Source organism: Nyctereutes procyonoides, unplaced genomic scaffold (genome assembly GCF_905146905.1).
Source record: "Nyctereutes procyonoides isolate TBG_1078 unplaced genomic scaffold, NYPRO_anot_genome, whole genome shotgun sequence".
NCBI classification, from domain to species: domain Eukaryota; kingdom Metazoa; phylum Chordata; class Mammalia; order Carnivora; family Canidae; genus Nyctereutes; species Nyctereutes procyonoides.
The window spans coordinates 51849459-51864920 of NW_026575049.1; the positions used below are offsets into that span (position 1 = coordinate 51849459).

The 15462-nt window shown below is 39.6% G+C and overlaps 1 protein-coding gene across 2 annotated transcripts in view; it reads right to left on the reverse strand.

Annotated features, from left to right (window-relative positions):
* FSHR (follicle stimulating hormone receptor) overlaps nt 1-15177 on the reverse strand; it is a 175736-nt gene extending 160559 nt beyond the window's left edge. For both annotated transcript variants that reach the window (XM_055328935.1, XM_055328934.1), the window contains exon 1: nt 15026-15177. In XM_055328935.1, the coding sequence (XP_055184910.1) occupies nt 15026-15177 (152 nt within the window). The remainder of the gene's footprint in view (nt 1-15025) is intronic.
* Between the last annotated feature and the right edge of the window lie 285 nt (nt 15178-15462).

Genomic DNA, 15462 nt, shown 5'->3' on the forward strand with positions numbered 1-15462 from the left:
TAGAGGTAGTAGTGGAGTGTTGTCTGTCCTTTGTGGGAGTAGAGAGGTATGTTTCATCAGGAAACCAGACATAGAAACTTGTATATTGTAGATTTAAAGTTTTTGGCTTTGGAAATAGAGGCTAGATAATACCTTTAATTACCCACATGAACTTAGGCAACTCATTTCATCTTGCTTGGCCTCATTTTTCATTCCCAAAACAAGGAGAGAGAGAGGAAGTGTATCCTCTCTAAAGTTCATCTGGCATAAAAATTCTCTGATTTGAAAAGCAAAGTAGATTTGCACAGGTGAAGACTTGACAGATAGAGAATTTTATTTTATTTCTTTAAAGATATTATTTATTTGAGAGAGAGTGTATGAGAAAGAGCACAAGCAGAGGGGATGGGCAGAGGGAGATGGGGAAGCCGACTCCTGCTGAGCAGGGAGTCTGACTAGCAACTCCATCCCAGGGCTCTGGGATCACGACCTGAGATGAAAGCAGATGGCTAACTGACTGAGCCACCCAAGTGCCCTGACAGACATAGAATTTTAAAAAGAGAGTAAATAGTTTTTTGGTCTCTACCACATATATTGGGTTGTATTTACTACCTTTCTCAACTCTCTAGCTCCCCTGGGTATATATGGAGGCCTATTTGCCTAAGTGTAATCTTGGTTAGCTACCATCTTATTAAATCAGTTTCCTAAAATGTATTCTATGGAACACTTAAGGGTCATGTAAAATTGGAATGCTTCTGAGAGCCTTTAATATGTTATGTACAATGTGAATCTTTAGGATGAGGATATAGCATGCAGTTTTCACACACCTATTTGATCATGGAAGACTTTTTAAAATTTGCTTTTCCTTGAGTATCTTTAAAAAAGTAGGGTTATGTGTAATATACATTGAAAAATGCTAGAGCAGAGGGCTAGCCTTCGAAAGCTCAAGATACTTCTCTTCCAAGACGATTTTATATTTCAACTACAGAATCTTAGAAAATAAGAAAATCATGAAGGCTCTCAGGATTAATTGATTAATTGTAGCATGCAACAAGTAGTGAGGGAGATATTTTGGGTAAACTGAGCCAGCTTGGTGCTTCTCAAATCATATTACATAAGATGTGGACTAGTTAGAGCAACTTGCCCTAGACTTCAAAACACATCCCAGATGAGACAACAGAAGTATAGTCCTCAAATCTAGAAGAAATCTTAAAAAAGAGGCTGTGAGGTCATATGAGATCACTTAGGAATTTTTTTTTTAACTCTGTGGAGCTTTTGTAACATCATCAGCAAGGTTCATCATTATTATATGAGGACAATTTAGGGAGTATCTACAGAGCTCTCCAAGCTTTTGTTGAGCACTCCATTTTCACATAGCATTCACTTTTGTTGAGCCTCTACAGCTACAGGAGATCATCTACTTAACCTGCTGACAGTTAATTATTTCTGAGGGACTGTCTTCATAGAAAATGTTAAGGGGCAACAGAGAGTGGAGTTAGCCCTGCCAATCACCTCTCCCACAGGCACACACAAATCGCTCAAACAGCTCTTGACCATTATTAGACAACTTCTAGTTATTTTGCAATTTATCGCTGAAAATGGCCATTGACATTTACTTTTCAATCCTCCTTCTATTTATTTATGACCTTGCTCATTCATCTTCTGTCGGGTATGTCCTCTCTCTTGAGTAGTCATTGAGTACCCAACCCTGGATGGCTATAGGAGAGGGGTGGAACGCTGGCCCTTGGAGGGCTTATTGTATTTGAGAGACAAGATAATATGTAAGTTTTACATTACGGATAACTCCAGAATTGTGCATTTTTAAACTCAGATAAAGAGTTTAGATTATTTTGCTTTAGAAGTTCAGAGCACAGGGGGTCCTCTTTGTCTTTCTTCAAGGTTAGTACAAAGACTGGGCATCTTTAAATTAGATTTATAATATTAGGAATATTAATTTCAGTTACGACACTGAGAAGCTAAATAACTTTGGGTTAGTTCTTCAATTACATTTTCTTTATTTCCAAAATGGGAACAATAATAGCTACTGTACAACACTGTTGGGTGAAATATTACAAGAAGTAAACAGCATGGTGATATATGTAAGGCTTGCTAGATGTTTGTTGCGTTGTGTGTTTCCTCCTAGTTTTTATTTGCTCTAAGGAATTTTCATTTATTCATTCATGTATGTATTTTTTAAAAGATTTATTTATTTATTTTGGTGAGAGACCGAGCGACCTTGCAGGGAGAGGGGCAGAGGGAGAAGGAGAGAGAGAATCTTAAGCAGATTTCCTGCTGAATGTGGGGCTTGATCCCAGGATCCTGAGATCATGACCCAAGCTGAAATCAAGATTCAGTCACTTAACCGACTGAGCCACCCAGGTGCCCCTATTCATTCATGTATGTATTGAACATTTTTTTTTTTAAAGAAAAGGATACTATGCTAGAGAATTGCTATTATAGCAGAGTGGTCAAGGAAGACCTCTCTAAGGAGGTAGCATTTTGGTAGACCCTGGAAAGATGAATATAATGAAGGGGGGGAGAAAAATTAAGGGGTGGCGGAAGACATTATAGACAACAAAATGCAAGTGAAAAAAGACTTAAGGTGAGAAAGAGCTTGGTATATAGGAAGAGCAGAGAGGGGCCGCAGGTAGCTAAGAGTAGTGGTGATGTGCATGTTGTACATGATATGCACTATGCCTGTGGAAAGACAGGTAGAGGTCAGATCATCGAGTGCCTTGTAGGCATGGCAAAGTATGGAAGCTCCAACAAGGAAGGGATTTTGTCTGTTTTACTCAATATTGGATTTCTAGCACCTAGAACAGTGCCTGTCATGGAAGGTAATCTGAAACACAGGTTGAATACATTTTATTTTAAGTGCAATTCTAAGTAATTATGTGTCATACTCTTTAAAACTTTATCTAGTTGCTATGTGAGGACTGGATTGTAACTTTGAATGGAACGGAACCAGGGGATGGAAGAAGTAGGGACTCTTGCAGTAGTTCAGGCAAGAGTCAGTGGTAGTTTGAAGTAGAGTGGTAGTAGGGAAGATAAGAAGTGGAGACATATGTGCTATGTTTTAGGGGCCAGATCTCCAGAATTTAGTATCAGATTGGATTTGGGTATGCTGGGGGAATTGGTGATACGTGCATTTCTATAGACGATGGAGTTTGGGAGAGGGGATTATGAGAAATTTAGCAGAGGGTGATTAATTGTGCTATTTTGTACATGGTTGGTTTTGAGATGCCAGTAAGTGATGCAAATGGTGATGTCAAGATTTTAGCTGGGTATCATTTGTCTGGTACTTCATGAAGAGGTCAGGCACAGCATATACTTTTTGATTTTACATGAGGTGATATTTAAAGCCATGGACTGGACGAGATCCGTGCAGAGAGTACAGATGCACCAGAGAAGATGTTCAGATGGGGCCTGGGAGCTCCAACACTTAAAGATGGGATAGCAGTGAAGAACTGAGCACACACCAAGGTCTGGCATGAGATATGGGAGGAATGTTAGTGTGGTGTCACAGATGCTAGAATTTACAAGAGAAAACTGTTTCAAGCAAGAGAAGGGTCAACTGTATGGAGTATTCCTGAGAGGCATATAACATGTGGATGGGAGAGAGACCATTGCATCTGGCACCTGATTTTTGTGGCATTCCTCTTATATTCAAATTTTTATATTTTATTTGAAAAAAATGGTATAACCACAGTATAAAACACACTGAAAATAAAGAGAAGTTCATTGGTACCTGTGACAAGAAAATTTTCAGTGGTTCCTATGGGAAGAGAGACAGATTGCCTGGGTTGAAAAAGGAGTGAGGATTCCTGAGGAGAGATGGCATAGTAAACAAATAACTAAATAACTATTTGTTTCTTCTTCAAGTCCCACTGAGAAGATGGTAAGCATTTTCTTTTTAAAGGCATAAAGCCACAAAGCCTCCTAGATGCTGGTTAGAAAGGTAGACTTTCAGGGCCCAGTCCAGCCTCACTGCCCCAGACTCTGAATTTTCCCAATATATTCTTCATATTTGTTTATACATTAAAGTTTGAGAAGTACTGACTCGGCAGATTCTAGACAATGGACTCCTAAACCGATGTGATTTACCGTGTACAATCCCTAAAACACTCAGGAATTGGAGGCATTGGTGTCCCTAGAAGTGGGATTGGGGAGGAAATAGGGTCAGGTGTCTAAAATAAGGAAGATTGGTAGAAAGATGAGTCAGCCTTACTTTCTGCTTGGAGCAGTCAGGTAAGTGCTTCTGTTCACCTGAGCAAAACGACAAAGGTTAATTCTTTAGAGAGAGTAGAATTGATAGCTTCTGGACAGGAGGACCCCAGAGAATACTTATGACAGCTGAATGCTGAGACCCTAGTCCTTTTCCTTAGCTACCAGAATGCTGCTATAGGGCTTCACCTTTTGGGTAGGAGCTTGGGAAAGTCTTATCCAGGGAATTTGACCAACCCAAGAGGGAGATTTAGATACTGGCTCAGCCATTTGTTTCCCTCCCTCCCTCCCCCTCCCTCCCTCCCTCCCTCCCTCCCTCCCTCCCTCCCTCCCTCCTTCCTTCCTTCCTTCCTTCCTTCCTTCCTTCCTTCCTTCCCCCTTTGCTGTTTTTGCTCTTCCCCTGGAATCTTACTGGAGAGCTCTGCTTCCAGGGCTACTTTGTAATTTTCCTATCTGGCTATCATAACTGTTTGTTCTTTTTTCCGTTGTCTCTATTATTTGTTTGGAGGAATCAGATGCCATTCCAAAACTGTATGTTCTTATTGAAGGAGGTCAACAGATTCACAATCAGGGTTCTGATAAGCAATTTTGCTACTGTATGTAGAATTTTAGGTGACCTCTTTGCTGTTCACAATATTCTCATACTTGCTTTTGTTGCCTTTTCAGTTTGTTTTCTAAATTAAAAAAAGGTGTTTCTTGTTGCATTTTCCTCTGTCTCTCCCCCACTCCCAATATATTTACTTACAGAAATTCTGCACAACTTGCTCACAAGACAAACACCAATTAAATGAAGGTTTCTTCCATTCCTGCCTTGACCACAAATTAGCTTTGGTGCGTATGTGGCAGTGGCAAGGGTGTGGACTGACTCTTAATACTTGCTCAGGCATTATCTGATGATGTCATGATCATTCTTTTTCATTCAGTTTGTTTTCTATTTCTAAAGCTAACATAGGATGCAAAATGGTTTTAAATTTACACAAAAAGAAAATTGCTTACAAGTTCAAGAGCACTGAAGGATTCCTTCTTAGTGTCCCCCTTTTGCCAAAGTTGAAATTTTTAGGTTGTGTCATTTTCAGAAGAGACATCTGGGCTTTGCTGAGACTAAGTCTATGTGATTATTACCAGATTTCAGACACTCAGCTTCTCTGGGGGAAGGCTGGTATACACAGTCTGCTGATTCATATACTCCTTTAACCTACTGTCTCCTGGTGGCCACATAATGGTATTCATGAGCACAGCCGCTTTGGGGAAAATTATAAAGTTGGCAAAGAAATCAGTGCAGATTAAGTTTTCCCTTTTGGTGCCATTTTCCACCTTCTGTATTATTCTCTTCTATCTCAATTCAAAGGACCTGATCCCTTGTATTTGCACAATTTGAAAACTTCCAGTCACATTTAAAATGGACATCTGTCAGTTAAACCTTACCATAAATTTGCTGGTGGTCTTCTGTCATTCTCTTTTATTTGAGGTCCATGTTCTCCTTGTAAAACAAAGCAAGGATTTTCTGACCTTTTAGAGATTAGACTGTTGTGGAAGTGGCCCTCCTGAAATCAACCCTAGGTGGTCAAAAGGGCAAATCTAGATGGGACAGACAGATGCCTATCTTTTCACCAACTTGCCTCTGGCATCAAACAGGCAAGCACCTTCTAATGAGAAGGTGGCTTTTACTGGGCATCGATATCTTCCAGTTCGCACAATCTATGATTTCAGGTTGCAAGTTACAATTAATTGTCGAATGATCGAGTTTGCCAATGACTATTCTGGGCTCCCAGAGGGGATTTTGATTTTGGTGAAAGGGAGGAAAAATAGTATTGTCATTATTTCTTTGATGTTATTTGCTTTGAGCAGTTCCACGAGAATAGGCACCATGCCTCTTCTGTTGATTTCTTTTTCCTGAGAGCCCAGTATAGTGCCTTGCACAAATATAATCAAATATTTGCCAGAGAAAGAAAGCTTCATGAAAAATAAGCATCTTTGCTTTGGTCTCAAAATCTGAATAATAGTGAAATAATATACTTGATGTTGGAGAAGATAGTAGTATTTGGGTAAAGGATTAAAAGACAAATCTGGGAATACAAAGTAATGGATGAAGCAAAGAGTTAAGGAGATGAAAAATAAAAGAGGATAGGAGAGTTAATCTGAGGCCAAATATGAAAGACCTTAATGTCAAACTTAGGACTTTTGTCCTGAATCTGGGTATTAGAGCCCACAGGGGAATGAAATGAGAGCACGAGCTCAGAACAAAGAACTGGGAGGGCAGAAGGCTGCAAGTATGGTCACCTATTCAGAAGCTGGTACTGGGAGATGGTGAGAACACATGCGTAAAGGCAAGCCTGTCTTCCAGGGATGTGATCCATCATCTGAACCAAAATTCAGCAGACTTTATCAGAAGAGACGGAGTATTTAAAAACTGAGGCCACTCCTGAAAAGTCTAATGCTCCAGGCTGTGGCCCTTCCATATGATGAGGCTTTCTTTTTTATGCCCTTCTTGTTTTGGGAGGACCATGGATGACATGTTCCATACCTTCTGTCAGCCCTTATTTATTGAGTTATAGTCATTGTTGGAGATGGGATTTCCCACAAATCTTTGTTTAAAACTCATTGCCAAACTGAAAACAAGAGAGAGAATTATCTGTGTGAAGTTTCCCGTGGTTCATTTCAAAACAAAATTGTCTACTGAGCCTAAAGGAACCCTGGTCAACCTGTGCCCCCCCAAAACCCCACAACTAAAATCGCAGGACTTTAGAAATTACACACCTATTGGACTCTGAGACCTAGAAAAAGCTTGCTGGCTTTGGGAAGTTTGGTGCCTATAGATGTTTGTCAAATCAAAGCCTTTTAGAATTGAATGAAACTTTAGCATCATTTTTCTTCAAGCTTCTACCAATCTCCCGATGACTTTTCTTTTTGATACCCTCTATTAATCGATCTCTTCATGTCACTTAAACTTAGATGAGCATTTTGGGCTCCTATTTTTTAGAGGTTTTCATCAAGCTTGGCATTAGGAAGATAGAAAAATTGGCTCATACTGTTTATTTTCCACTATTTCTGACATAGGATTCTATGATAGTTCAGTGTTAGCTCTTGCTGAAAAGGTCTGGGGAGAAGGGATAAAAGAATGGACTCAAGCTTCTCCGAAGACTAAAAATATCATTGAGTTCAAGGCTATGGCAAGGGTTGGTTACTTTATTCTTTTTCTTTTTCGGGGGCAAGGGGGCTTCACTTGAAATTTTTCAGATCAGTTGGCATATTCCATATGAAAGAACAAGGTAATGGCATGTTCAGGTCAGAGACACAAAACATGCTCTGAGATACTTCAGGGGGAGGTCAGATTAAGAACAAACATCCAGATCTCATTATAATCCGATTCTAAGCAATTAAAAATAATTACTCTCTTTCCTAGCTGACCTTCTGGGATATATAAGCTAGAGTCTAGTCTAAATAAAGCTAAATTGGAGAGTTGAAATCTAACAGCTTAAAAATATATAGTTCAATCAACCACAGTGACTAGATAACCCAATTAGTGGCTTTGGGGAAAGATAATAAAAAGTTAAATGAATTTCCCATTTAATGTCACATGTCTTACTTCTGAAGCTTAGGCTTCTTTGGTAGAGGACTTGGGTGAGGAAGGCCACCATTCACCTTTAGGGTAAACAAGGGACTTTATCATCACCAAGCTAGTGGAATTTTGCTGTCTCAAACCTCTACTCTTCAATTGCTGATAATGACTCTGTAAATTACAGCTCTCAGCCAATTCTCAGGGTAGAGTTCATCTTGTATTTGAAAGGATTCTTTCCTTGCGATATAATTTCTACTTTTTCCCTTTAAAGGTACCACACTGTATAGCTCTTCCTTTAGTCATTTTTTGGATTCCTCTATGGGGAATATAAATCTCCCTTACCCCCAGCCTAGTTAAATTCCAAATGTTGGACATACACATACCATTTCTCACTAAAGCAAGTACAAGATTTTGTTTCAAGAGAAAGGATTATGTATGCATTAGCATGAAAACTGTGCTGTTTGTTTCTTTAAAAGAAATATCTAAACAAGACACTAGGAACCTCCAGATATGGGCACCAGGGGCAATCTGCACAGTGGGGTGTTTGGTTTTGATATCCAGATAGAACTACAGTAATCAAAGTACATCTGGGGAACACAGGAAACTTCACATTCAGGGTTTAGAATCTGACCTTAATTGGCAAAAATTATATTTCTTTGAACATTGACGCCTGGCTTAAAGTGATTTTGTTTAGGCAATGTCATTTATCTTTTCAATATTCTTGTTAGATACAGAAAGGCAAGTATTATTACTTATGTCAGGAGAATTGAGTGATGTACTTAGAATACAGAATGTTCAACTTTTAACTTAGGAGACTTTGTTTCTGATCTTTGTATCTTTCTGAATAAATTAATGGATTCTAGAATGACATACAGGCATTTTCTTAAAACAAACACATAAAAAAGACAAGGAAAATAAGAAAACTATCAAATCCTATAGTAGTTCACCACAGGGAGAGCAATAATCATCTTTTATAAGAATCTTTTCCTTAGTACTGAGGAGCGGAGCAAATAAACAGATGTAATTCCCCCTGATTTATTGTATCATTTGTTCTACATGTAATTGAGGGCCAAGAACATACATTGCATTGAACCAGGAACAATAAAGAATACGAAAGAAATTTTCATTGCAGTGGAGGAAATAGGACACACATGAAAAAATAAGGACAAAGGAAGATGAAGTGTGAAATGAACTGTACTAGCATTTAGATTAAATACAGATGAAGTAGTCAGAGAAGACTTCATCAAGGAGGCAACCTTGGAGCAAGATGATGATAATAAGTAGGTTGGATTTCAAGAAGCAAGAAGGAAAAAACTGAGCATAGTACAGACAGAGGGCATAACATGAAGACATAGGGAAGCAGAAATGCACAAATGGAGCTTAAGAGTGAGTCTGAGCTTTGCAGAGTTGAGAGCTCCTGTTGGTGAGCAGTGAGAAGCAGTTAGAAAAATGAGCCATCAGGTGGTTTGAGTGGGGAAATCATAACATGGTGGCAATGGTATTTTATAGAGAAAAATTCAACCACAGTGTGCAGGCTGGTTTGGAGAGGAGAGAGAAATTGGTTGAAAGGGATAGAGTAGGACGTAATTATACAATCCTGGCTTTAGTTGTTCAGGGTCCAAACAGATGATTGCAGTAAAGAAAGAATACGTAATGGGGTGCCTGGGTGGCTCAGTTGGTTGAGCATCTGAATCTTGGTTTTGGCTCAGGTCATGATCTTAGGGTCTTGAGAACAAGCCCTGCTGCCCTGCTTTGGGCTCTGTGCTTAGCAGGGAATCTGCTTGAGATTCTCTCCCTCCCTCTGCCCCTCCCCTGTTGCATGCTCTCTCTCTCTCTCAAAAGAAATAAAATACTTTTTTTTATTTAAAAAAAAGAAAGAATTACTGGTAGTAATATGAAGAGAGTTTGTAAAACTGATTGGATGTGGGTAGTCAAGAAAGTGAGCCATCAATACTCAACAAATCAGAGTCAGGAGTAGTTTTACTAGTTTTATCTTTCCTTTCTTTACTTCAGTATGAGTAATAACTAGTTTCGAGTTTCCATGTGGCTATAATCTTTAAAACTTTCTTCTTCATGAGAACATACTACATACTTAAACACCAGCTTCCCAGGCACAAAGCACTGAAAACCCCAGCCAAAGGTTTGTCTCCAGCTGATACTGAACACTGGAATGGGAGTCAGGAGTTTCAGGCTGCAGTTCAGACTCGACAAGGGATTCATTCTGGTGGCTGGGGTTGAATAGACCAGACTGTGGATTAGCCTTTCTGAAAATGTATTCTACAGAATATTAATCCCAGAATATGCTTTGAGAGAAAAAAAATTACACAATTAAACTTGTTTACAAACATCAGAAGCCCTATTTCCCTTTTGAAGATCATAGAACTTTATTGGCACAACAAAAGTCATCTCTTTTGGCATACAGTGCTGATAACATCCCTCTGAACCAAGAAAAAACTAAAGTAGCTCCTAGCTAAACAATAATCTAGGATTCTGGAAATAAGGTGAGTGATCTAAACCAAAGCAGCAAAACAAGAAATATAAGCCAAAGGGATAAAATCAAACAAAAAGTATATATAATTAGGTAATTAAAAGTAAGGCTGGTCATTTGAGATTACAAGGAGATACAGGAACTTGATATTGAAGAGAGGTGTCAATACAGGCAACCTATGGTAAAATCTCAATACAGATCTCTCTGTGTCAATGGAGACCACCAGTAGATGCTTTTCTCCTCTTCATATTATGGTCATCTGACCCTGCTGAAGAAAAAGATAGCTGCACCTGTACTGTCACTTAGAGCTAAAATTTCAGATTTTGAATGGGTGTTCACATTCTCCTTAGAAATTGTAACTCTAGGAAGAATAAAGCAAGATCAAAGTGTCCTTTCTAGATCCACTGACTGCCTCCAATTGAAATGGAGTTTCTAGGGTAAGTCAGAAATCAAAATTCCTTTGACTGTGGTCAGAATGAAACTTCCCTGAGTTCTTGGCAAATATTGAAAGCCTAAAAGAACACATTTTCTTACTCAGAAAATAAGTGCACAGAGAGTAAGTGCTCCAGCCACTGGAGGGAGGCAGAAATTATTCTTATGTAAGTGGGAGATTATAAACTATTTCAGAGTTACAAAGATCTCTATATTACTTGTTGAAAGCATTCTCATACCTATTGATTCACTTGGTCATCATGAATGTCCTCTGTGGTTTTTTTTTTTTTCCTAGTGTTTTACAGATGACAACAGCCATTACCACTACCTGAGAGGCATTGCCCTGGGTGTTAGGTATTCATTGTCCCATATAGTCCTCATGGCAACTCTTTGAGAAAGGCTTATATTACAATTTCCATTAAATACCCAAAAGCCCATGTGGTACAGCAAAAAAACAATGTCATAGCCTGGGTTTGAAACTCAGTCTCTTGGATTCTGAAGACTATACTATACCATCTCTGACTTGTCAAAAACAGTAAAAGGCCTGCTTGTGAACATTACCTTGGAATTCCCTCCATTCCTGACCCAGCTCACCTAGTTTACTACTTTCTCTATGGTGCCATGTTTCAGGCTGCCTCAACCCTACTTAAGTCAATAAGATTTAGCTGGTTTTAGCTATAGTCTAAATGAGAAGTGGGTAATCTATAGCCTGTGGGTCAAGGTGGGCCTGCCCTCTGTTTTTCTATGGCTCATGAGCTAAGACTACTTTTCACCTTTTACATTAAAAAAAAAAAAATCAAGACTATTTTGGGATATGCAACCGTTATACAAAATTCAAATTTCAGGGGCAAAAATAAAGTTTTGTTTGAACACAGTCATGCTTATTCACTTATGTTTTGTCTGTGGCAGTTTTCCTACAACTGTGACTGTTGAGTAGTTGCAGTAGAAACTTATGGCCCATAAAGCTTAAAGTATTTATTAGTGGCTCTTAACTGAAAAACTGCTGACCTCTGGGCAAATTCTAAGGGACATCTTTGTTTGTTTGAAGAGCAACAAATGGAGGGAGTCAGAGGCTTTCATTATATACAACATAGAGAAGAGATAGGAACACAGGCTCAAGTTTGGATCCCAGCTCTGCCATCCAGGAGCCACAGGGCTGACAGTATCCAGGTTATTGAATATTTGGGCTCTTTGATTTGCCTCATTTGAAAAATAGAACATTGACACCAAACTTGCAGTTCTGTTGTGAACTTTTAATAAGGTATTATGTGTAAAGCTTCAGGCAAATGGTATTGACCCTTCAAGTTAATGGAATCTACTTGCCTGTTGGTGGTACCTTCCTGTTGCTTTGGTGTTAATATGTTCACGTGGCTGGGGAATTAGAAATCTCTAGTGATAGCTGGTATATATATAAAATGAAAGTGCTGCAAGGTAGATGGATTGATAGGATAAATTATACATGGTAAGATGTAGCAATTGTTTTCCCCTGGGTGAATCTGACAAACAATGATGCTGTGCTGTGTTGATGGATTAAGCAGTTATACTCAATGAAGCCCTGCTATTCCACCCACCTCCACCTGATATGATCATCATTAAAGCCAATACCCAAATACAGAAGGCTGCAAGGTGAGTTAGAAATACTTAGCCATTTCATCTCTCCTCTGCCAGTGTTGCAGATAAACCCAATCCAATCCCTTTAAAAAACAAAAATAAATAAAAGTAATTGTGCTTTCATTTTAACTCAACATCTGAATTCTAGTTCACTTGGCATTTTATCTGCTCTTCCATGATGAACAAACCTCAAAAATATCCTCAAATAATTTTTTTTTTACATCTAACAACAAAAGCAATGTTTATCTTCTTTTCCTCTATATGCCCAGAAGATTGCAAAGCTAAACTCTACAGTGGCCCAATTCACACTCTATTAGTGAGTATGTAGAGAAAAGAATTTTCTCGAGACTAAATATCTGGGGACGCCTGGGTGGCTCAGTGGTTGGGCATCTGCCTTCAGCCCAGGGCATGATCCTGGAGACCTGGGATCAAGTCCCATATCGGGCTTCCTGCATGGAGCCTGCTTCTTTCTCTGCCTGTCTCTCTCATGAATAAATAAACAAAATCTTAAAAAAAAAAAGACTAAATATCTGGGAGAACTTTAGTCCTCAAAACTCCCAAGCAACTGTATTCATTCCTGGGAGGGTTGGTGAGTGGGGAGGGAATGCCAGTGACAGGCAAATTCTTTCTTCTCTTTCTTCTTTTTAAAAAGATTTTATCCATTTATTTGAGAGAGAGAGTGAGAGAGCTTAAGTAGGGGAGTGGCAGAGGGAGAAGGAGAAGCAGGATCCCCACCAAGCAGGGAGCCCAATGCGGGGCTTGACCCAGGACCCCATAACCATGACCGAGCCAAAGGCAGAAGCTTAACTGACCAAGTCACCTAGGTGTCCAGAAACTTTGTCCTCTGTGTATATACACTTAAGCAAAGGGTTCACCCAGAGCTAGCCTCTGTCAAGCGTGACAAACACACTTTCTCCTATAATCTCCTTCTAGGTTGCAAAGTGCTGTTGAGCAGAGACATGTTTTAGTCATTGATATTAGGATGAATTATTTTTAAAAAATCATACTCCCCTTCCACACTATACACACATACTCCCTGAGGTTTGGGGTTTGAGAATGGATTTTCTTCTTTTCCTTCCCCCGTACTTCCCTCCTTTTCTTTCTTTCTTCATGTTTTCTCAGAGACTGGGAAAAAAAAATCTCTTCTCATAAAGAGATGTCAGAAAATAGATGGCCTAGTGCAGAAGGGGGTTTGGGATGGATGAATATCACTCTAAAATTAAATCTTGTTAGGGGTTGTCTGCTCTAGCAGTTAGTTGGCACTGCTTGGCTCATCGGAAAACATCAGAAGAAGTAGAGAGGTAGAAATGGTTATGTTTGTGAGGGAGCTCTATCTTTTAGTATGAACAACAACCCAATCAAAAAAAGCTGTATTAAAGCCCTTTAGAAGTGAGGAACCTGAGGTTCAGAGGGGTTAAGCAATTATTCAAAGTTGCTTAGGAGCAAGTGACTTCTTACAAGATTTCAGGTGCATTGACCTTCTCCTGTTTTTGTAATGACTTAATAGACCAGACTGTGCATAGGCACATTCTTCCTCATAATCAGGAATAGTTGTCTCTTTGGAAACAGTGTAGACAAAATGCAGAGCTGACTGGTTATTTTCTCTGCCACTACAGCCACCTCTGGATAGACAGGACTTGAGATGTCCAGAGGAAAAGGATCAAGCATAACTAACCAGTGTGTAACCATGGAAAGTCACTACCATGTTTGAGTGTAGCTCTGGTAATTGTGAACTAAAAAGATGACCATACTCTGTAGTCAAATTTAAGAGTCATCCTTGGCTTTATGAGACCAAGAGTGAAACAGACCTCTAGAATAGTGGCTTCTATTTAAAATCCTTGTAATAAATACAGTGACTAAATCTGCAACTTCTGAGCCTAACAACTTGCTAGTTCTTAGGGGGAAGTAGTAATTGGACAATCAGAATTAGGGTTTGGGGGAAAGAACGTAGACTATGAGTCAAAAGGCTTGATTTCTAGTTTTGGCTGTTCCTTGACTCTGTAAGAGGTTGGACAAATCTCTTGACTCTCCAGACCCCAGATTCCTCATTTGCAAAATGAAGAAATAGAGTGAAGTGATGTCTAAAATCTTGTCCAACATTCAGTCTATAAACTTCCTATTAAAATAACCAGTGAAATTCTAACATTGTGAATTGTATTTCCCAGCTATATGAAAGAGTATGCTATATTTTTCCTGCTCACTCTGTCTCCCCTTTTCTTTCTTCCATTTTCCACACTTTGTCCTCTCTCCTCCAGCCCCTTTTCCCCAGGAAACAGAACCTCAGTTAGGGTATTATTTCCTGATGCCTCCAAAGCAACAGTGATTCGTGCCTTCTTGAAATTCATTGTCCTTAGGAGACGTGCTGTATATGCCACTTAACTCACAACTGTCTTTCTGCCTCCAGTTCCAGGTCTTCAAAGTTTCCGCTCTTTCTTAGTTTTACTTTTCTGGTTTCACCAAAGACCGTATGGAAGCCAAGAGCAAATATGTTGAAAAGACTCAAATATCTTCTTTTTCTCTTTGCTTTCCCCACTGCCCTTTCCTGGCGGCTGCTGAGACAAACTCTCACTAAGATCTTGGGAGAGCTGCAAGCAGGGTGTTAGGCTGGGGGAGTTTGTTTTACTTAACTATTTCTGCCCTAACCAAAGGCTTATCAGTCTAAATGTGAAAATAGTAATAGCACACAACTCACAAATGCCAGCCCCACCATTGTTCCCGCTGCCTCTGATACTCACAGTTCAACGGCATTCCTGGGGAGGTCAGAGGGAATTTCTGTCACCTTGCTCTCTTGGCAGAGGAAAACCCTGTGAGAGCAGTGACAGATCCGATGATGACATCCTGAGCCTAAGCTCAGGAATGCCAGCAAGAAGACCAGGAGCAAGGCCATACTTATTCATCCATCCACCTGCTTTCTTCCTGCATCTGCAGAGAAAAATCTCCACAGATTTCAGAAGCTCCACACAGCGCCCTTATGAGAAGAGATCTACCGGGGTCACATGACCCACCAGGGGATGTGTGTGTGTGTGTGTGTGTGTGTGTGTGTGTGGCCACTTTCAGACAAATAGCAAAATTCTTGTGTGCCAGTAGTGACTTCCGGGGCAAGATAAGCTACGCCCTTATCCTTCTCTATTGGATTTCTTCCACCCTGACCCAAGGAAGCCAGCAAATAGAA